General features: G+C 38.6%; 3 protein-coding genes across 9 annotated transcripts; 1 reads left to right on the forward strand and 2 right to left on the reverse strand.

Annotated features, from left to right (window-relative positions):
* Nucleotides 1-29: 29 nt before the first annotated feature.
* Nucleotides 30-2,180, reverse strand: LOC105287919. Of its 3 annotated transcripts, none has more exons than XM_011353794.3 (6): nt 2,162-2,180; nt 1,685-1,863; nt 1,490-1,540; nt 1,269-1,403; nt 877-1,093; nt 192-803 (listed from the first exon to the last, which is right to left on the reverse strand). In XM_011353794.3, exons 2-6 carry the CDS (start codon nt 1,792-1,794, stop codon nt 192-194), a joined length of 1,125 nt encoding a protein of 374 aa, XP_011352096.1. In that variant the 5' UTR covers nt 1,795-1,863; nt 2,162-2,180. The 3 variants fall into 3 exon arrangements, with proteins under 3 accessions (XP_026823657.1, XP_011352096.1, XP_011352095.1); XM_011353793.2 differs by having other exon boundaries at nt 2,020-2,162; XM_026967856.1 differs by lacking the exon at nt 2,162-2,180 and having other exon boundaries at nt 30-803; nt 1,685-2,155.
* A 563-nt stretch (nt 2,181-2,743) lies between these two features.
* LOC105287925 (ADP-ribosylation factor-like protein 8B-A) lies at nt 2,744-5,164 on the forward strand. Its single transcript, XM_011353800.2, has 3 exons — nt 2,744-3,279; nt 3,946-4,262; nt 4,387-5,164. The coding sequence occupies exons 1-3, from the start codon at nt 3,157-3,159 to the stop codon at nt 4,505-4,507; spliced, it is 561 nt and encodes a 186-aa protein (XP_011352102.1). The 5' UTR covers nt 2,744-3,156; the 3' UTR covers nt 4,508-5,164.
* Nucleotides 5,165-7,062: 1,898 nt separating this feature from the next.
* LOC105287926 lies at nt 7,063-19,624 on the reverse strand. Of its 5 annotated transcripts, none has more exons than XM_011353805.3 (15): nt 19,606-19,624; nt 16,349-16,481; nt 15,901-16,048; nt 15,585-15,799; nt 14,957-15,226; nt 14,786-14,872; nt 14,348-14,617; nt 13,921-14,107; nt 13,506-13,840; nt 13,113-13,409; nt 12,727-12,999; nt 11,885-12,152; nt 11,382-11,759; nt 10,208-10,526; nt 7,063-10,034 (listed from the first exon to the last, which is right to left on the reverse strand). In XM_011353805.3, the coding sequence occupies exons 1-15, from the start codon at nt 19,611-19,613 to the stop codon at nt 9,980-9,982; spliced, it is 3,243 nt and encodes a 1,080-aa protein (XP_011352107.1). In that variant the 5' UTR covers nt 19,614-19,624; the 3' UTR covers nt 7,063-9,979. The 5 variants fall into 5 exon arrangements, with proteins under 5 accessions (XP_011352107.1, XP_011352103.1, XP_011352106.1 ...); XM_011353801.3 differs by having other exon boundaries at nt 10,208-10,628; XM_011353804.3 differs by lacking the exon at nt 19,606-19,624 and adding an exon at nt 17,193-17,481 and having other exon boundaries at nt 10,208-10,628.
* Between the last annotated feature and the right edge of the window lie 908 nt (nt 19,625-20,532).

A 20,532-nucleotide genomic window follows, 5' to 3' on the forward strand; every position in this document is an offset into this window, starting at 1 on the left:
TACAATGTAAAAAAGATGTAAGGCAATAATCTCTATACAAATATGGATAGGCATATATGTATATTTTTTCTTATAACATATTGGTTATATGATTTTATACATTATATCTTATTATGTTACACATGAGACATTAATTGGTTCGACATGAATTAGATAATTTATTAAGATCTCAGGATACAAATATGATATTATCATTTTTTTTTCTTTTTTGCAAATTTTGTTGCTTTTACTCGATTATTGTTGCCTTGTACACGTTTTATCTTTAACGATAAATAGGTAATGTCATCGCCTTTGCGTTTTCTCGATACGTGATTTCCTCTGTGCTTCTTGTGTTTCCATGAATCCGTATTGCTATCAATTAGTGCTGATTCATTACTACATGTCGTTATCTTTTTCTCAGATTTACCTTTTTCTTTGCGTATATTTACATATCTCTTGTTCTTTAATGTACTTGTGAAATATTTATCACTTAAATCAGGATTATTGTCTAAAGAAATAAATTCATCTGGCGATGCTTGCGAGATTTGAGAACCATTGTTGATGACCGGCGGTACAAATGCCCTCTCGTTTCGTGAAGATCTGTATTTATACACGTCTGTAAGTACAGATTTCTCTGTCTTGGAAATATCTGTCAGATCATTTACATTTGTGACTTCCATTTTACACATTGTACTTTCTTCAGATGCTTTGTCAGGTTTAAAAAGTTGAGACGAACATTTTGATGGTACGAAGTTCTGAAAAATTTGTGCCACTGATTGGTACAACGCGTGGAATGCATTATCCGAAGATTGCATCACATCTTCCTGAAAGCAAATTTTCAAAAAGTCTAAAAGTACATTCTTTAAAACGAGAAAACAAAAGTAGAAAATATATTACTTTCAAAGCAAGAGCAGCCGTGGCAAATCCAATTGTCTGTAACGTGATTGCTTTTAGAGTTGGTAATAAGAGGATAGGCACTTCCTTGTTTCGTGCCATGATAACGATATGCTTTACTAAAAGTGGTGGTTCAACACTGGCATCTAATAAGACGCAGCACACTTTATTTTTTTCTAAAGCCCGAGTAATTGCATTAATACCTATAATTACAGATTTTCTAAAAAAGTATATAGAAAAATTAGAGAGTTTAATCCAGTGAATTTCAAGGTATGGTACAAAGGCTGTGACAGTCGACTGTGACTGGTTGCATCTATTAATAAGTCTTAAGTCTCACCACTTAGGTTTTTCTATGTCTCACGGCCTTTAGTTCCGACATTATTGGGGATACTTACAACATGCTCTCATCGGATTTAGCAGTTTCTTTTTCTAATGCTTCTTGTCTAGCTACTGCACGTTGTTCCTTTGTCATGTGTCTAAGCATAGATCCAGGAAGCTTGTATGCAGTTCTTTTTATTGAAGGTAATAATCTATAAATCATTTTAATAGTCACAGTAGTTACAATAATGTTCTAAACTGATTATTGTAAACACGTGTTCAAAAAAGTTATACTTACTTATTCATAAGACCTATTAGCGTTTCACATTGGTCTATATTTACAGTGGGCCTGATAAAAAGTTGTGTAATAAGTACAAAGTATAATTATAGATATAAACCGTCTCAGTAAATCATCAAGTTTCAATAACAATAGAACGAACTTATTGACATCAATTAAAAACTTAGAAAATAAGTAGAATATATGACACAGTACCAGTAATTTTCAGAAGGTTGCGCCAAGATATTCCGCAAACCTCGAGAGGGTCCTTTTTTCGCTGATAAACTCAGTCGTTGCTGTTTTTTCGTTAATATCGGCGTAGACATGTTGATAATTCTTCTTAAAACGTTGAAATATCAAGACAAACGTTAACAGGTATTTTATGCAGCCTTCCGCTAAAAAGATAAAGATTGAGGTTTTGAAGTCGATCTTTTTTTCATTGCAGAAAAGTATTGAATTATTTGACAAAGTTGTCATCAGCAGTTAAACTAAGCGGTCTTGTAACTTCCCGAGGAATAAACAATGCAGCAACACGTGAGGTTAGATCGTACCTCATTCGACCTATCAAAGTGGAAAAAACGAGAAAGAGAACATGTCGCTCAGTCGTATTTAAAATGAAAAAATTTTGAGTTAGATCGGAAGCTCCAAAAGAAACTAAAATTTGCGAGCATGAAAAAAATACAAGCCACTTGCGGAACGTCAACCCATCTATTGCTGAAAGACTCAATGCCCGCGGCAGAGAGAAGCCTGAGAGCGGTCACGCTCGCGTTTTAACTGTAACGCCTCAAACGTGGACATATGCGTTCCACTTGACGCTCCCAACGCTCGCGGCGTCATTCTATCTTTATTCAATATTCAGTGAGCAATAAAGACAGAATCACTTCAATGTCCACGTTTGAGGCGTTACAGTTAAAACGCGAGCGTGACCGCTCTCAGGCTTCTCTCTGCCCGCGGAATAATACCAATGCAACCAACTGCAACAATCGCTTTTTCATGACCGGCTTATAAAAACTCTCATTGTGTAGTTTCTAAGAAGTCCGCTACGAACCTCCACTGTTTTCAATTGATTAACATAGTGATGCGACTCGATGTTTGATCAGACGCGGCTCTCTTTCCTGAGATATACTGTAGTCTAGTTAGCAGTGCGAACTGTAAGAGGCTTTAGTCCAAATTAATGTTCCAAATACTTTAAAACACTTTCTTTTCTTCTTTTTAGGTGAAAGAAAAGAAAATGTTCTGAAGAATTTGAAACGTCAACCGAACTGCGGTCGAAGTGAAAGGCTTCTCATTGTCGGAGTGGAAAAAAACGACGTTCAGCAGACAAGCAGCAGCAGCAGCAGCAGCACGTCAACGATTGAAAGATGTTATTAATCGTGTAGTAAAACTCAGCTGTCTGCCTGTAACGCAGCCAAGTTCTCGCGTAGGTGAAAACTCAAAAAGCGAAATGTGGTAATCATCTCGTGACCGATCGTGTAATAAACGAGTAAGCGGCTAAGCGCTGGCTGCTGGTGGCCGCGTTATTGCGCACGCGTAAATTTCGTCTCTCCATCTGGGAACACTGGTCTGACGTATCCTCCGACGGCGGATACAGCGAGATCTATACGTCAAAACGGACGAGCGGCCGTATTTTGAAGGAGTTTCCATTTTAACCTCTCGACGGAATTGGATCTGGCCGTGCGGAATACAACATGCTGGCTCTTATTAATCGGATTTTGGACTGGTTCAAGTCCCTCTTCTGGAAGGAAGAGATGGAACTCACTCTCGTCGGACTGCAGTACAGTGGAAAAACTACTTTCGTGAATGTCATAGCGGTACGTGAGTCATGGATTTATCGCATTTATCACGCGCGAATTGCATCTGCGAACACAAAGTGTCAGAATGACGTTCGCCGTTGATGTCGACGAGATACACGAGAATCCAAGTAATCGACATCCTTGTACGATGCTTGGTTAGATCCGATAACCCCTTTGAAGTAACTTTATCACTGCTCATGCAAACCGCCTCCGTATACGCCCTTGTGTCAAGTGAACGTACGATTATCGAGATACGTAATCATGGTCGGCTTTGATTTGACATCGCTCGGCGTTGCATCGTTGTTTTATTATTTTTCTATATACCTCGTCACTTTCTCCTTTTATATTTTTTTACCGGTTCCTTTTTATTCCTTTCTTCTCTGCTCTCACCCCCTCTTTATCTTACTCCCCTGCCAATTGTTTTGTTTTTCGCTACGATGATATAAGATAGTTTTGTAAACAGTTTTGACACGCTCGAATTATTGTCTTATCACGCACCTGATATCATTTTTCAAGCATCTTTTCTGCCAGTGGGTACATAATGTGATTTCTTGTGAAATATTCTGAAAGCATTTGTGAATAACTCGAGACACTGATTACGCGAATAATTAATGTAATTGGATTCACTTGTTATGAATGTTAAACACAATTGGTAAAGACAAGCTTTCTGTTTTTTACATTTAGTCGGGGCAATTTAGCGAAGACATGATACCGACTGTAGGCTTTAACATGCGCAAAATAACCAAAGGCAATGTCACTATAAAAGTGTGGGATATCGGTGGTCAACCAAGGTTCAGATCCATGTGGGAGAGATATTGTAGAGGAGTGAACGCCATAGTTTACATGGTGGATGCTGCCGACTCGGAGAAAATTGAAGCAAGTCGCAATGAATTGCACAACTTGTTGGACAAACCACAATTATCCGGAATACCAGTGCTGGTTCTGGGTAACAAGAGGGATCTACCACACGCATTGGATGAGAATGGGCTCATAGAGAGGATGTAAGTTGTGTTTGTTGCTTAGCTATGATGTAACGCATATATAATGTTTCTATATGTGCACATATGTGCACCCACTCATTTCTCCTATTTACACATATGTAAAATGCGATGATGCATGTTCCAGGAATTTGTCTGCGATTCAAGACCGTGAGATTTGTTGCTACAGTATTTCGTGTAAAGAAAAAGACAATATTGACATTACGTTACAGTGGCTCATAGCGCATTCGAAAAGTGGAATTCGTTAATGTCTTTGAAATATCCCATTTGTTAGTATCGGCGAGTCTTTGATACTGATAACAGTATTGGGATCAATTGTAAAACGAGCGCATTGAGCAAACCTTGTTCAAAACTGAGTCATTATTGTAGAAAACTACTTTTAAGCTTTAGCCGATCTGAGTTGGATGGTGCGAATGCCACGATAAAATTATAAAAAAAGAAAAAAATTAAACCAAAAAAAACAAACAAAAAGATTATGCTTATTGCCAAGAGTGTATGCTCGTGTGAACTATACTTGTAAGGCACTCACATCCCGCGAGCACATTAATAATATAAGGGATAGTTTTTTATATTTTCGTTTATAGATAAGCCCAAAAATATATTCCAATACTTCATAACAATTAAATATAATTAGTATTTCCGTATTTTCTATGATTGCCGCTATATTGTAAAGCTGAAATAATACCATCATAATCGCAGTTAATTATTGTGATATCATAGTCTAGATGTCGATATTCTGGTTTTATCTTATATCCTCAAAAGATACCAAGCGTTACATGTATAAATTAGACAAAATGGTAGCTATTACGAGATACACGCGCAAAGATGTCACTATTGATTACTATGATACTATAATACACCTTCTCGAGGAACTTTATTAATAAATAAAAACGACGTATTGCAAACGTTGCCTTTGTTTCTTTCTACTTTAAGAAAATGATAATCCTGAGGCAACTGTTCCTATTTCTTCCTATTGTATTATTTGCCGTTATTTCTATTATCCATGTTGCCCTCGTGCCCCATTTGCGTAAAATTCGACAAAGACTATTTTTTACGACTACTGTTTCGTTAAAGAAACATACGATATTAAAGATGAGGTAGTAATTTAATAATATTATTATCAGAAACGCGCGCGATAGAGAAAACGATTGGAGAAATAGAGTAGAAAGTATCGTAACACATAAACTTTGCTACAAGATTGTCTAAAGAGAATTTAGCTTGCAATAGAATAGATAGATTTTATTTATTCTGCGGGGAAATATATATATATGAAAGTTTAAATTATATGCACATTTCTCATTACTTATCCTAAAAATTAGTTTTGTTTTTATCCATTTCTATATCGATATACAAAGTTTCATATAATGTCCCTAAATTTTCTAGTCCACTATCCTGTGTTTAGTAGCTCAAATCATTCACAACAATATGAGCCAATCTTGTTAAATAAACCGGTTGGCTGTAATTCCTTTATAAAACTACAAGTAATTTCGTATATCCCCCTGTTGAAACATTGCGATATTTATTGAAATAGGACTCGGAATATATTTCTTTTCAAGAGACTGCAAAATTTCATTATAATAACTTGTATAGAGAGGGGAAGAGCTCCAAGTTCTCAGATTGCTGAATTGAAATTTCAGCTACAATGAACTCTGCTTAGATAACTCTACAATATTTCATTTTCTAGCGGTGTTCGTTACAGCCAACTTTTCCTATACTTATTCACTACGCGTGACTCACTCCTGATAAAGTAGTCACACACAATTTTATATATATATATATATTTGCTGCAAAAAATTAATTACTATAGCAGAAAAGATCATGTTCTCTTCACAACGTGGGCTCTTCACGCGTGGTTTGCGGACACATATACATTGTAGAGATGAAAATCTTGTTTTCTATTTTATAATGCGTATGTTATGGTACAGAATTATATGGATGGAATGATATCTTTCCACTTTTCACACAGGGAGAGAAAATATGTTCACGTACATACAGTGATACGCGTCAAGGTTCAAAGATGAATCCCTATAAAATACACAAATGGATAACTTTGTACGAAACATTAGATAGACAGTAGACATGACAATAAACATTGTTTTATACAAAAAAATGTGATAATACGATAGAATGATATTCTCTGTGGAATTTGGAAATGGCTGTTTTTCTTCATCAAAAATATCGTTCAATCAATTTTCTCTAAAATCTCCATATAGAGAGTACCACAACTGGAAAATGTTTTGATGATGTTTTTATTCTTTTCAATAATTATCTTTTTAATTATCTTTTTAAATTTTTTTTTAAATTTACAATCGATATTGCCGTACTGAGAAGAATTAATATTTCAAATTACAACTAATTTAACATTATTATTATTTTATGAAGTTTAATGTATTATAAATTTATAAATTTTAATAATATTATAAAATTTATAAATTGTCCGCGCACATGATACACTTTCATCATTTAATTAATATAAAGATAAATATATATTTTTACCGAAAAGTTTTGAAGAAATAAAAAGGGGAAACGCACATTTTCCAGTAATGTTGGTACTCCACGTAATTATGCTTTATCTTCATATATTGATTGTATCGGTTTTATTCGGTCATTAATCTGCTAAATCGAACAACAAGTTTAATTATTGCAGATATTTTTCTGTTTGTTTGTTGTCGTTGCATAAAAAGGCAGCAATTGCTACTTGCTTCAGTTTAAATATTCTAAAAATTAACAACAAAGTCTATTATTGCTTTAGATCGTTTTATGAACCGAAATAAGAAAGTTTCATTCTGAGAATAGAAAATTACGCCAAAAATTACGTACTTTAATAAGTTAATTTTTCAAGTTGAGTGAACATCTATTATAAAGCATTTCGTGTAAATACCATATATTACATTTCAATGTTCATAAAATACGCAGCTATATGCGTACATGGCATTTATTTACATAAATTCGGAAAAGGATACTCTTTCTCTCTCTCTCTGTGTATACGTGTGTACACATGCTTTTTCTCTTCTTTTACCTTCTGAAAAAGGCAGCAAAACTCTAAATTCATTTATACATGCATATTGAATAATATTTTACAATTACTAACCTATATCATATACTTGCTTGGAAAGATGCACTTTTTTTTATATTTAATTTCATATGTAATAATGCTATCATTAACAATGTTGCCAACAAGTTCGCCAATTTTGATCCTTTTATCTCTATTCAATTTACGTCATGTATCCGCATTTCGTATACATTTATACAAAGTTATTAATAAACGATAATAAATTGATAATGTAATAAGTTTCCTATTAATCCTAATAAAATCTCTCTTGTTGTATATTATTTGCAACAAAATGCGAATTCTTGCGAATAAAATGATTTCGAAATTACGTTTATTTATAAATTATTATTCCTGGTGTCTCACAAAATTTTGATGAGAAGCAATCACGTAGCGCCATTTCTTCGTGAACTTCGGACTCGATTCTTCCTTGACAAAAACTTGAGGAAGATTATCACTTGTCACGCGGACATATTTACTACAAAAAAGAGAGAGAAAATAATCAACATCACATTTCTTAAGAAATTGCGTCCATTTTTCGCCAAATACATTTTGACTGTTATACCTTTTATGCTTGATCTTACAATACAATATTAATCACTGCAGCATAATCTCCCTATTTTATTTTACAAGGTGACTCATACTTAGAATTGAATTTAACAATAGCACATATTATGAATTATCCTAGTTTGACTAGCTTTCTGCATCACTAGACTTCACTCAAGATTCGTTATATAAGAAAACTCGCAAAAGCATTCGTGCTTACATCAACTTTGTTGTATTATGTGCATGAGAATTATTGAAATATCTGCCATGGTTACGGATTTCATCTGATATACATACATATACAGATAAGATGATTACATCTTATCTCGCTCTCTCTTCATACATTGCTGTGGTATTTTATACTACTTTTTGTATGTTTACGTAATCAAATAAAGGAACCTGTGTTTGGATATATCATTCAGTACAAATATTACTTTTAAAAGTTCCTGTTCAGAATGTTTGTCGCACGCGCACGTCTCTTCGACTCTCACGTTCTCACACATGCATACGTTCGTATACAGGATTTCTCAGATTTCATATACTCATTTATATATATATATATATATATATATATATATATATATAAAAACTGTTTACCAAGTTGGAGATGCATCTCTCTTAACAAAAATTTTATATTCTTTCAGCATCTGTTTAAATAAAAATTATATAGTAAACGCGCAAAGTAAAATCACCAGGAAAAAAATTCGAAAATATTGTTTTAGATTTGGTAATATTTTTTCAAACTATTTCCAGGAAACCTCGAGTTATCTTTGTACTCAATTCAAACAATCTTGTTGTATTCTCTAAATTTGGCAAAGAATAATGCTAGAAAACTGAGATCCTATGTACAAACACCACACACACTATACATCTATATATACATACATACGTACACATGTATATATAGGTGATACAATTGCATTTTGTTGACATTAATGATGGGCTATTTAGGAGACTAGTACATTTGGCCCAAATTTATTTAGATCATCACTTTTTCACATGAAATCTTTCTCTCTCTCTCACTCTTTCTTTGTTGTCACGCTACACAACATCCATATCCATAGTATTATTCACACATACGTTTTCTTATTATCCACAAAACTCATTAAATTACTTTTACATGATTTATGCTCATTGCAAGACAATATTTATAAATTGCTAATAATTTAAAGCACTCTTTGAAATCGGACGAGTACGATACTAACTATAATGATCTTTATACCAAACATTCATACTTTCACGATATAAAATATTCGTACGATTGTAACAAATAAAATATGTTTCAGTATGCATAACAGTAGTTGTTATAATTGTAACGTAATAACAAAAATATTACTACATATTGCAGCGAATATCACTAGAATAAAAATTATAAATCTTACAAAACTTGTAGGAAATTTAATGTGTAAATTATGCAGATGAGTGGATTTGACACTTTTGTATAAAGGAAATTTTGTGAGATTTAATAAAGGCATCGAATTCATTAAAGTTTTAAACACAACGCATGATAATGATGCGTTAACTAATTTGTGCAAATTTAGTAGATGTAAAACAAAGAGGGTGTGGTGCGGAGAGGGGGCAGTACATTAGATGCAGATACCTAATGATATTATATACGAGCATGTCACGCGACTCTAACGCAAGTGTGCCAAGTATAAGCAAAGAAAGAATGTTGTAGTCCTCTTTTGAAGAAGCAACTATCTCGACTGACCGGATTGTTGTATCGCTTGCACGCACAGCACGCTTGAAAGCAATCTTACATACGCTTTTATTCAATTGATTTAAATATATCAAGTGCCCCGCAAATACCCCACAAATGATCTGAAAGATTCCCTTCTTTGAAGAATTTGCTCAAGACCATCAAAATAGCTAAACTTCCGTTAAAGCGACGTTACTTCAATTATTTAATACGCATTCACAGACAGTTATATCTTCGCACATTCTGCTATCTTCATCGATACACAGATATGCACTTTGTTAAAATTCCTGATGACGTATTTATCGAAACGAAAAATTACGTGTTTTCGCTGCCCCGAATGATATCACATTCTCGTTTGGTTGAGCAGTAAAGCCTTCTCAAATCCTAACACAAACTGAGGCTATTTGTCATTTTGAACAGCAAATCTCACGATTCTCTGCTAGCGATCGTTGCGTCTGGTATCGGCCAATAGCGGCGGCATCTATAATTATGGAAAATTTACATCTATGTAATTGATCGTTAGTTGATAGCCACCGTGAGAGATACAGAATAAAGAACGAGGGTAGAATGTCAAGAAAGAAATGGTAAAGTTTAAACATTCCCGGTTAAAGATGATCTACACGAGTGAAATGGAAATATTGCGGATAGCCATACCTAGCATTGTTCTCTGCTATGTGAGGTGGCAACGACGCAGGCGGTGGTGGTGGTTGACGCCCGGATCTCGGTGGTCCACTGCTGTTGGAATCACTTTCACTGCTCTCTTCAGACTTTTTACCTGGCTCCCGTAGGAGGTGCGAGGGTACTCCCCTGGGAGAAAGTCTCGGCAGCACCTCGGACTGCGGTCTTGTTCTGTGTTGCGGTCTTTGGAATTGCAGATTCAGCTGACTAGCGTCTGTCACATACTTTTCGCTCTGTCTTCGGCGGCGCAAAGCGGGCGTGCATCCAGTTAAATTTTCATCTTCGGCAGAGCTGGCTGAAGTTAAAGGCGACATGATTGGTCTAGCGTCAGATAATGGCATGCGACGGCAATGTGCTGGCGCTTCCGCATGTACTGTCAATGGTTTACCTCTGACAGCTAAAATTTGCGAACGTTAGTATGGCGAGGAAGTAATCAATCACAACAAATCAATTTCATACACACGTACACGTGCGCGCACATTCATTATATCTATATATGAGGATATTGTCTTCGAAATATAGATTGTTTTTTTTTTGAAAATTAAATTCATTTCTGTCTCAAAAACATTTCTAATAAACGTAATGGTCGAGTTCTTTTGAAATACTCCACGACTCGTGCACGTTTTATTGGTACATATTGTGCATTCTTACAAATTAATGTGTACAGTTATCACATCTCTTATCTCAAAAGAATGTAGTAACATGAGATTACTTGGAGAAGACTCATTCGTAACTTTTCTATCGATTTAAAACAGATCTCTCGGAATCGCGCTGCAGAAAGTGACATTAAAGAGAATGTACTTCTGTCGGGATTATTTTCTCGCGATGCGCGAATAACGTTTTCAGAGAAAATTCCTCTAAATACTAAAAATATTAATACTTTACAGAGACATCCTCTTTCTTGTAGACTTATAGCACAACTACACGGTAACAAGTTAAATTAAAGCGTAGCCTTTTCATTTATACATCTTCATTCGAGAATATCGCTCATCTTACAAGATCTTTAAGAAAGACACACGTCTTGTCAATTCCTATCACGAATCACATGTCACGGAGAATCAAATACAGCTACATAAATATCTCATGGACATGTATGCGCATCATTCAATAATTTACTAATAATTTACTATATCATATTAGCTCTACTAACTATTCTCTTTTTCCTTAGTTGTGGCGGCGGGCATCGATGATTTTTCTATGTCACTTCCAGTCGCCGCCTTGGTATTCGGAGTATTAGTCTCGGGCGCCGACTCGGACAGCGAGCACCTTGGGCTCTTAACGGGAATTGGTATTTTACTATGGGCGATGTACGCTCTACTGGATGTTTCCTTTTCTTTATTGTCCTTATTATCACGTTGCGGTACTGCATTTTGTAAGGTAGCCGAGGCAGTAGTGACACCGGTCGCTTCCTTCTGCAAACTAGCATTTGCAGTCGGTCGATTCTCCGTAGCATCGTAATATATTGATGGCTCTTCCGGTCCCGGATTAGGACTAGCTGGGCTACCTGCTGTACCGTTCGTTAATTTCTCTGTAAAAAATTAAATAAGAAAGCAAATTAGGTGAGCACGAAAAAGAGCACTCTAGACTAGTAATGCGCGCACTAATCGCTAATAAACAAGAGATTGAAAGAGCAATTAGAGTATACGTATGTACTTTGTAATGGTTCTCTGTCAGCACTGGTTTGCACAATCGTAGCACCACCAGTCGCATCTACCACTCTGATTTCCAATCTTCCCGCTACTGCTTCCTCCTCCTCTTCTCCTCTGGGTGTGTTGAACATTGCGTCGGACAGAGAAAAAGCCACTGCTGGTAGACTAGGCCTTCTGACTAGCGCAACTTGCCTCGGCTCGTCGTAGCGGGTGGCAATATTTCTCATAACGTCGACCTCGTACAATAAATCGTCAAATGCCGCTTGCTGAACCTACGTATCATTGAAACAATTACATACGGGCATACACATCCAACACATTCGTACGTCCACATCTAAGTGCGAACGCACGGAACTTGTTTTGACGCATTATAGTGTCATAAGTAATATAATCATGTAACTCTCTCTGAAAATTATGAAAATTAAATTACTATACACTACGCTTGGAAGTTAAAAAGAAACGGAAATCATATAAAACGATTAACAAATTTACATGAAAAATTTACAGAGAAAAAGCGACGTAAAGTGAATGAAGGAAAGAAGAGCAGAAGAACAATCGCATGTTCAAAGCGAGTAAACGGCTTTGAATAAGCGGCCGATTAATGACGCGTTTGGGAAAGATCAATACTTACACGACGGGAAACCAAGAAACAGATTTCATCTACTACAACGAAAAAATAACACAATCGTAAAAGGATATTGTATTTAATAGGGCACCATAAGAATGTATTATAAATAATTATAAATAATGTATTATGAAAGAAAGAAAATTCGAGTACGAAAAATGGAGATCTTTTAGAGGTAGTTTAGAGTAGTAACGATTTACGTAAAAAAACGTGGTACAAACCAACGGAGCTTCGAGATACGCCCGAACATGCGGCGCTAAGACCGGAACGCTCCAAGCTCGCGGGAGTGCCCCTTGAAGTTCCGGATATTTTTCGATACCCGCGATGTTTAGACATCTATGCGGCGCCGTTGGTCTCGGAGAATCTTCGCTTATTCTCGACAATGCCGCAGGAACTAGAGACTGCTGCTGACACGCGTTTGAGGCATTCGCTTGACCCGCGGTAGATTTCGCATCCGTCGATACGTGCTGCGAGCCCTCGACGATACCTGTGGACTGCACACACGATCGCGTCGTTTAAGTTTAACGTTACTGCAGCGTGTTTGAATGATATACTTTATACCTGGGCTTACGTGCGACCCGTAATCCTTCCACAAGCAAGACTTTACCTGTGGTGGTATGGATGGAGCATTCGTTCCTTTGTGCTCGGGACTCTGCAGATTCTCGCCCTTCCATTCGTTATCAGTCTCTTCGGAGTCGTCAAACTGCGATTTCCATTGCGAGGCCAGAGTTAATCCTCCGCCTCCTTTGGTCACTTGCTGCAGGGCGGACACGTTGTCGTCGTCTATTTGCGCAAATTGTGTGATAGAACAGTCACGTACCGCCGAGCGTCCGCCTCTCGCTTGCTGTCGGCTGTCCGTTCTCCTCCTAGGTTCCCTTCTGAGAGGTTCCCTTTGTTCGGTTACCTAAGGACACCCAGTATACGGAGTTATAGTCGATAAATTCAGTCACGGTGGACACCGCCGAATCGAGTGAGAAATTAGCCAAGCTGAGCCACTTACCGGACTTTGGTTTCCAACGTATTTGGTATTAGTGACGTCGTAAGAGCAATAGGAAGCATCGACTTCTGTCTGTATGCGAGGGCTCGGCAATTCACCGGAGGTTCCCTCGGGTGTGGCAATGCGTAGACGAGCGAGCGTAGCGGGCAACGTAGCGCCACTCGCCGATTTTCTAAGCGGCGCCGTTGCATTCGTCACCGTTTTAAGGCGAGGAACATCGGAGGCGGAGCGAGCAGACGCCATCAACGCATCTCCCTCGTTGTCTACCTGTTTTTCTACCGATGCAGGCGCTTGAGATTCTACCGCCATCGACACTGCGCGTCGTTTTTTCGGAGATCCTGCGTATCATGATGAGTACTATGTAATGATCGAGATTACCGACATTGTCTTCCTATATAATCTAATAGGTTATACGAACCTTGCATCGGTGGAGGCGGCACAGCCTGCTGCGCAACCTGCTGATGCGTATTATCGGTCGTTGGCATCGTGGTATTGCAATTTTTATCCCTACCATGATTGCTGATCGCTGCTGCGAATGGCACTGGAGAACCTTCTATTGCACGTTGCCTATTTCTTCTGTATAAACTTTCGTAATCGAATTGCACCTGTTGGACGTCATGAAAGAAACTTTTTAACAAGTAGACACGCATTATCACGCACGGATTACGGTACAAGTATTAAACACTAGGTCAAAAAATCACTCACAAAGAATAACAACACTGATATGTTTCAAGACACTATAAGAGTGCACACATTTAATCGTATCACAATTGTAACATTTGTAACGCACACACAGATACAGAAGATACACACAGATCATATAAAAAAGTTGCTAAATCTCTTACATCCAACTCCTTCCTATTGTCCGGCTCAACGTTTTCTTGATTATTGGTATCTACATTTGTAGTCGGAGGTTGATTGATAGTAGTAGCTGTAGTAAGCGGCGGCGCTACGGCTACTGTAGGTAACGATCTAGTAGTTGATAAACCTTCATTAGCTATTAATGGCCTTTCCCAATCGTAAGGATCGTTTGGCTTTACACCTCTACGTTTCATACATCGTTCAAACAAACCGGCCAACATACCGTAATCCGGTTTATCCGCATACTCCAAACTCTGTAATATGAAGCACGTTGTACGCGTTTAAGATACGCCGCAATGAGAGGATTTCTCATTCTGAGCATTACAGTCTGAGATATACAAGTCAATGTTAGATCCACTATATGTAATCCTAATGATAAGTGACATTTTCGTGGCATTATTGCTCGATTATACGACACGTACCTGGATATGCTCTAAGAAGACCCGTAGATCAGATGGTAGATGCTTCAGAAGCAATCGATGGTCGTACTTCTCTTTCATCAGGCCCACCTGTACAGAAGAAAATGTTGGAAATCTTGAACAATGCTCCCGGCACTTTAATCATGATGAAACTTGTCACTTGGGTTTCCTTACTTGCTCTTTGTCCTTGATTTTTCGCCATGGCAGTTGTCCATTAACAAACTCGACTAGCATATAAAATAACGACCAGAGATCGTCGTGTCGGCCCATCTCTTTATTCTTATGCGCATTGACTGACGCGTATCGGACGGTTCCTCTAAATCCCGCAGCGGCACGAGGCGGTCGCACCTCTCCCGTACCAGTCGTGAATTGTCGAGCTAGACCAAAATCTAACATGTATACTAGCCTGCAGTTGTAAGGATGACGGCCGATCGAAAAATTTGACTGCGAACAAAGAGTACCAATAAAGACATGTATTAACGAAGAGCGCGCGTCAGCTAAACGTGTAACCACGTGTAATCCAGTTGCCTAGGAAAAGTTTACAGCTGCATCATGCATGCATGATCGTGCGTGCAAAGAAGCAACTTAGAAATTTAACGTTACGATTATATATTTTCTTTTCTTTTATATTACATTATCTCCCATTATTACTTTACTTATTAAGACACAAAATGTACAAAATGGCCCACCTCTGTAAACTATTACACCGTAATTACACCACTTGTACTTCTCGATCATACAAAATGCAAATCATACACTTTTATGGTAAACATCTTTTTTTTTCATGTAAACACGTACTTACAGGTTTGATATCTCTGTGCAGAAAGCCCACTTGATGAATGCTTTCTATAGCTTTCAGAATTTGAAGACCGAGACGTAACGTAGTAGAAAGTGAGAAAGCACCTCGCGGTTGTGCTCTGCGTAGCTCGGCTAGATTCTTTCCTTGTAATTGCATTACAACATAGTTAAATCGATCATTACGCCCGCAGCCGATAAAACGGCAAACGTGATCTTTACCTGGAATCGTTACAAAGTGATAACAAGCCGAGTATAAACACATGATCTTGCCGACGGTCTTGTAAAAATGTCACTTTAATTGAGGATATTCTCGTACAAACCCTGTAATTTTTTTAGTACAGCTACTTCCATCTTTAAGACTTGCTTGGGCTGCCGTGCAGATTCAACCTTAAGAGCGACTTGTTCCTTCGTCATTAAATCGAGACCCTCGTAAATTTCGCCAAACCCGCCGCCACCTATTTTTCTCACCTGTACAGAAAATTATATATTACATCATGTTCACACTTTTAATACTATACTTTAATAGACTGAAATACTATGGCTGCGTTCCGATATTCACTGCCAGTACTGAAAAGCTATAGTTTATGTCACGTATACTATAGATTTTCAGTACTGGCAGTGAATATCGGAACGCAGCCTATATCATAGTAGCGTAAAAATGTCATTGATACATTATAAATGTTTTTTTTTTTTCATGTAATTTTAGGATTAAGGAACACACTTGTTGGTTGCACGTTTCATGAACATGAAAAATTTGGAAAAACTTACAACTTTCCACCTTTCCTTGACCACATGGCCGGGTTGTAACAGATCTTCGCTCGTCATAGTTATATTATTATTTTGATCCGTGCTTTCGTCGCCTACATTCCTCAACAGCAAGTCTTCCGAATGATTTACAGGCCTGCAAGAGATGCAAATAACACTTTAGAAATGTAGGTATCATACGTGCGTGTGTGGTGCGTGCGGGCGTGCGTGTGCGTGCATATACATACACATGTACAATCGGATCGGTCGCGCGCGGTAGCGCGACGTCACGCGCCTGGGCAGCTGTTAACTGTCAATGCGAAACGCGTTACGAATACGAGAGACTTTTAACCTAAAGGGGCACTGGGATAAAAATTGGTCAATACGCGCCCTATACTAGGCAGCCATGATTGCGTGCAGGCGAGAGGTGTTGCTGGTGCAGTAGACGTTTCACGTTACTCTCGTCGTTACGTCCTGACACGGATCTCCGTACCATCGATCTGTTCTCGCGTCGGTTTCACGATCCAGTTACGCTGTCAGGGTACGAGCAACGACTCGCTGACTAATGGACATCGTGACGATCAATCGGAATCGTCGTGCACGCGCACTCTCTCCATTCCCTCGGCAATTTTGTTCTTGACTGGCAGTCAAAACCGACGACAAGTCGACGAGAGAGAGCATATAGCTGATGACTGACGTGAAGCACAATACAAAAGCGGCGTTTCATCGCCTACGGCAAATTCATGTTCGCGATGCGACGGAACGATACCGCAATAACACGCATCTCGTCGGGGCGCATCTTCGCGCGTCCACGTCGAGTATCCACTCTCGACCGATCCAAATATAATAGTATTTTATTTTTACTAACAATGTCGTCTGCTAGAGACACCGCTCACGGCGCGACGTTACACACCGTGTGCGCGACGATTCACGGCAAACTTCTCTTTCGCACGATGCGCGCACAGTTCCCTTCACAGTTTTCTCGCCATCATTCCCCTTTCTGCCTCTGTTCCCTCCGTTCCGAGCGCAACGTTCTCAAATTATCTGGCCGATCACTCGCTCGTCGCGGCCAGGCCCGAATATATGCGGCTGCCGTAAAAGTTCTCGTCAAATGCTAGTGGAACGGCCATTTTTCGATTTTGCACCGCACGGGAATCGTGGTGCGCGAAATCACCGCTAGATAGCGCGCGGCGACACGCGCCGATCGATGCATCTCTCCGTCCCCGTGTCTCTCCTTCTTCGCGTCGCTCTCCTCTTGCTCGCGCGCCCGCGCTCGCGCTCGCGCTAACGTCGTTCGGCATCGTTCAACGTCGTTCAGCGTCGTCGTTTCTTTTTTGCGCGTTTATTATTGGTTATTATCTTTGTAGAATCTTGCGCTCTTTTATATCGTACCGCGCGCGGGCGTATCGCGCAACGTATAGCTATGCAAATGCGCGACACGCCGGCGTTTCCTTTCAAGGTATCGTGCGAAAGATCAGTCACGCCCGAAAGAGGGAGAGAGAGAGGGCGGAGAACGTCTCGCGTTTGTCGCATTCTGCTCATAATCTTCGCGAGTCACGTTCGATGGTTATGATCACTCGGTAGCCTTCCCGACCAAAACGGTTTGGACCGCTTCAAGAACGATTATATATAATTTTCGGCGATTTATGCTTGGCTGACGATGTATTTGGACGCGAATCTCATAAACCGAAGTACACTCGGACGTCATTAATTATGACGTTCCTCGAGCGATATGCCAATTTTACTTGAAAACGTTATTAGATTCACAACGCGTTTCCTATCGATTGTTGCTCGTGTTACATCACCGTTTTACGTGTATCCGTAAATACATCACACACAAAAGAAGAAAAATACATTTATTTATGGACGAGAAATTAAATCATGCAGGTGACGTAACGCACGCACACATACGCACGCATTCATCCTCGCACGTGCGTGCGCGCGTATAATACACGTAAATAATTGCGTGTATGCATAAAATGAGAAATGAAATGTATTCATATAATTTTGTATATAATAAAAATTATATCTCTGTTGGAAATAATTGCATATAGAAATAATTCGTTTCGTGCATCGGTTTTCTTTTCTTCTCGAGAATTAATCTAACAGAAATGAGAGAGGAAGAGGTAAATAAACTTTGAATTCGCTCTTGTTACTACACAGCCCTCGGCTATATCGAGGTACGGCGCATATAAAATTTGAACCGTTCGCTCGCGACTCCCTTTGCTAGAGGGCATAATTTAAGTTTAAACGTCTATTTTTAAACGACCCCACTCAGCATATAATACACCGAACTGAACAGCATCTTCCTCCGCGCCAGACTTTTCCAACTTGTTCTAATTTTTCTTACGTTTTCTCATTTTAGTCGAGCTACGGTCGACGTTCCCCGGCTACGTATCATGTATATGTAGCCTGGGCTGTTGAAATAATTCGATCATGAAATCTGGATGAATCCAAATAATTGTATAAAGACATCATTGCAAATCCGCATGTATAGACTCGCGTTTAATTTATTAACGCGATCAATTTATTATCGAATGACAATGGCAGTATGATTACGAGTTTCATCACACTTGCGGGATGCATCGATTATTTAAAGTAACTTTAATAATAGAATACAACGTGTATCAGACACGATATAAATTGTAGATAGAGGCCCTGGCATTAAAATAGACAGTTTGTAATTATACCATTATATACACCACAGCGCGTATTAAAAGCTGCTTGCCTCTTAATTATCCATTAAGCTGCATTATATCCCCACGAAGCTTTCATTCTCGAATAAATAATTTTATCATTACAATTATTTAAGAAGCGTAACATTCTTGCGAGTTAATTTTACTTGCAAATTCAACAAAACTGAGGAAGGAGAGTTGAATGTCTCATCAAGCTGCATTTTTAAGTAGTAACGATACACGGGTTTACAAAAGACACGTTTTTAATTCTTTACCCGTTTTACCGGAAGAGCCGGAAGAGCTTGAAACATGCGTTGTCTTTTCTATTTATACGACAAATGTTAAACCGAGACCAAATTTACTTACGATTCCGAGAAGTACTCCAAAACGGTTAAATTTAAGCGTTCTGGCAAAAGCTTACGTTGCATCGCTCGAGATATATGTATTACAATAGAATATAATATCGCTCGTTCGAGCTTGCCCCCGGGTAAAGCAACATGCGCGATGCACTCGCAAAATGTAAAATCAAATTTAATCACACACACGTACATATTGCGAGAACGTGTTACCGCGGATATCGCACACGTTTAAACATTTTATACGTACCATTTCATGATTTACGTGAGAACAGACGGAGTAACGAAGGGGAGCAGCGGTTTTGACACGTTTTGACAAGACTAGAGTGGAGCACGATGTATGCCGGTGGTTCGGACATGAAACGAGAGTAAAAGCGAGCGGCGTCAAATGGAGTTTTTCGCGAGCTATCCGCTGCCGTTTTAACGCGGATTCACCGCGACTTCCGACGACGACCGAGCCGGACTCGGATCATAATAGCGCTCTCTGGCATCGGACCGACACGAAGACCGACAACGTGCGCTTGGCCCATCCACTCCTTCGACCTCTGCCACACAGATCGTCTGCCTCCTCTCGAGAAACGAGAGAAATTCTTTGTTTCCGATGTGACTTTGTCATCATCGTCACGACGTGACATCGCGATGAGCGCGAGTTGTGTGCAACGATTCGTGTGTGGCGCGCGTCGCTCTTCAGTAATGTATGCGACGAGTTTCTTGAAAACTTTTAAACTTTTTACATCTAAAATATCGCAATCGTGTGATCGCAGATTAAGTCTGCAGAACCATCGTCGTATCAGGGTTTGTCAAATGAGACGAGCAGATTTAATAATATTTGTTTATTAGTAATATTGTATTATATTATTACTTTTATACATATTTGATATTGGCCATCAACAAATATGTTACAATTTTTATCTCCTCATCCCTTTGTGTTTTTATTCGTTTGTTTGAGAATTAACGCGATATATTTTTTGTAATAATAATAATAATAATAGTAGTAGTAATAATAATAATAATAATAATATATAATACATAATACGTGATAATCATAGAGAGTCATGTGACGAGTGACCATCACTATTAATAATTTGTATCGCGCTAAATACAATACTATCGTCGTTCTCAACTCGCTCCGCGCTAGACAAAACGACGGACAACGCATAACGGACAACGCATGATA

The sequence above is a fragment of the Ooceraea biroi genome, chromosome 2 (assembly GCF_003672135.1).
Source record: "Ooceraea biroi isolate clonal line C1 chromosome 2, Obir_v5.4, whole genome shotgun sequence".
In the NCBI taxonomy this organism is placed as follows: Eukaryota; Metazoa; Arthropoda; class Insecta; order Hymenoptera; family Formicidae; genus Ooceraea; species Ooceraea biroi.

Bases quoted from the DNA above. Each gene is read 5' to 3' on its own strand.
- LOC105287919 (XM_026967856.1), bottom strand. From the start codon at position 1,794: ATGTCTACGCCGATATTAACGAAAAAACAGCAACGACTGAGTTTATCA. The intron at 1,541-1,684 runs GTACTGTGTCAT...ACTTTTTATCAG, and splicing joins CAACCTTCTGAAAATTACTG to GCCCACTGTAAATATAGACC. The intron at 1,404-1,489 runs GTAAGTATAACT...AATGATTTATAG, and splicing joins CTAATAGGTCTTATGAATAA to ATTATTACCTTCAATAAAAA.
- LOC105287925 (XM_011353800.2), top strand. From the start codon at position 3,157: ATGCTGGCTCTTATTAATCGGATTTTGGACTGGTTCAAGTCCCTCTTC. The intron at 3,280-3,945 runs GTACGTGAGTCA...TTTTACATTTAG, and splicing joins CTTTCGTGAATGTCATAGCG to TCGGGGCAATTTAGCGAAGA. The intron at 4,263-4,386 runs GTAAGTTGTGTT...TGCATGTTCCAG, and splicing joins AATGGGCTCATAGAGAGGAT to GAATTTGTCTGCGATTCAAG.
- LOC105287926 (XM_011353801.3), bottom strand. The intron at 13,841-13,920 runs GTTCGTATAACC...CATGATACGCAG, and splicing joins GCCGCCTCCACCGATGCAAG to GATCTCCGAAAAAACGACGC. The intron at 11,760-11,884 runs GTACATACGTAT...AATTTTTTACAG, and splicing joins TGACAGAGAACCATTACAAA to AGAAATTAACGAACGGTACA.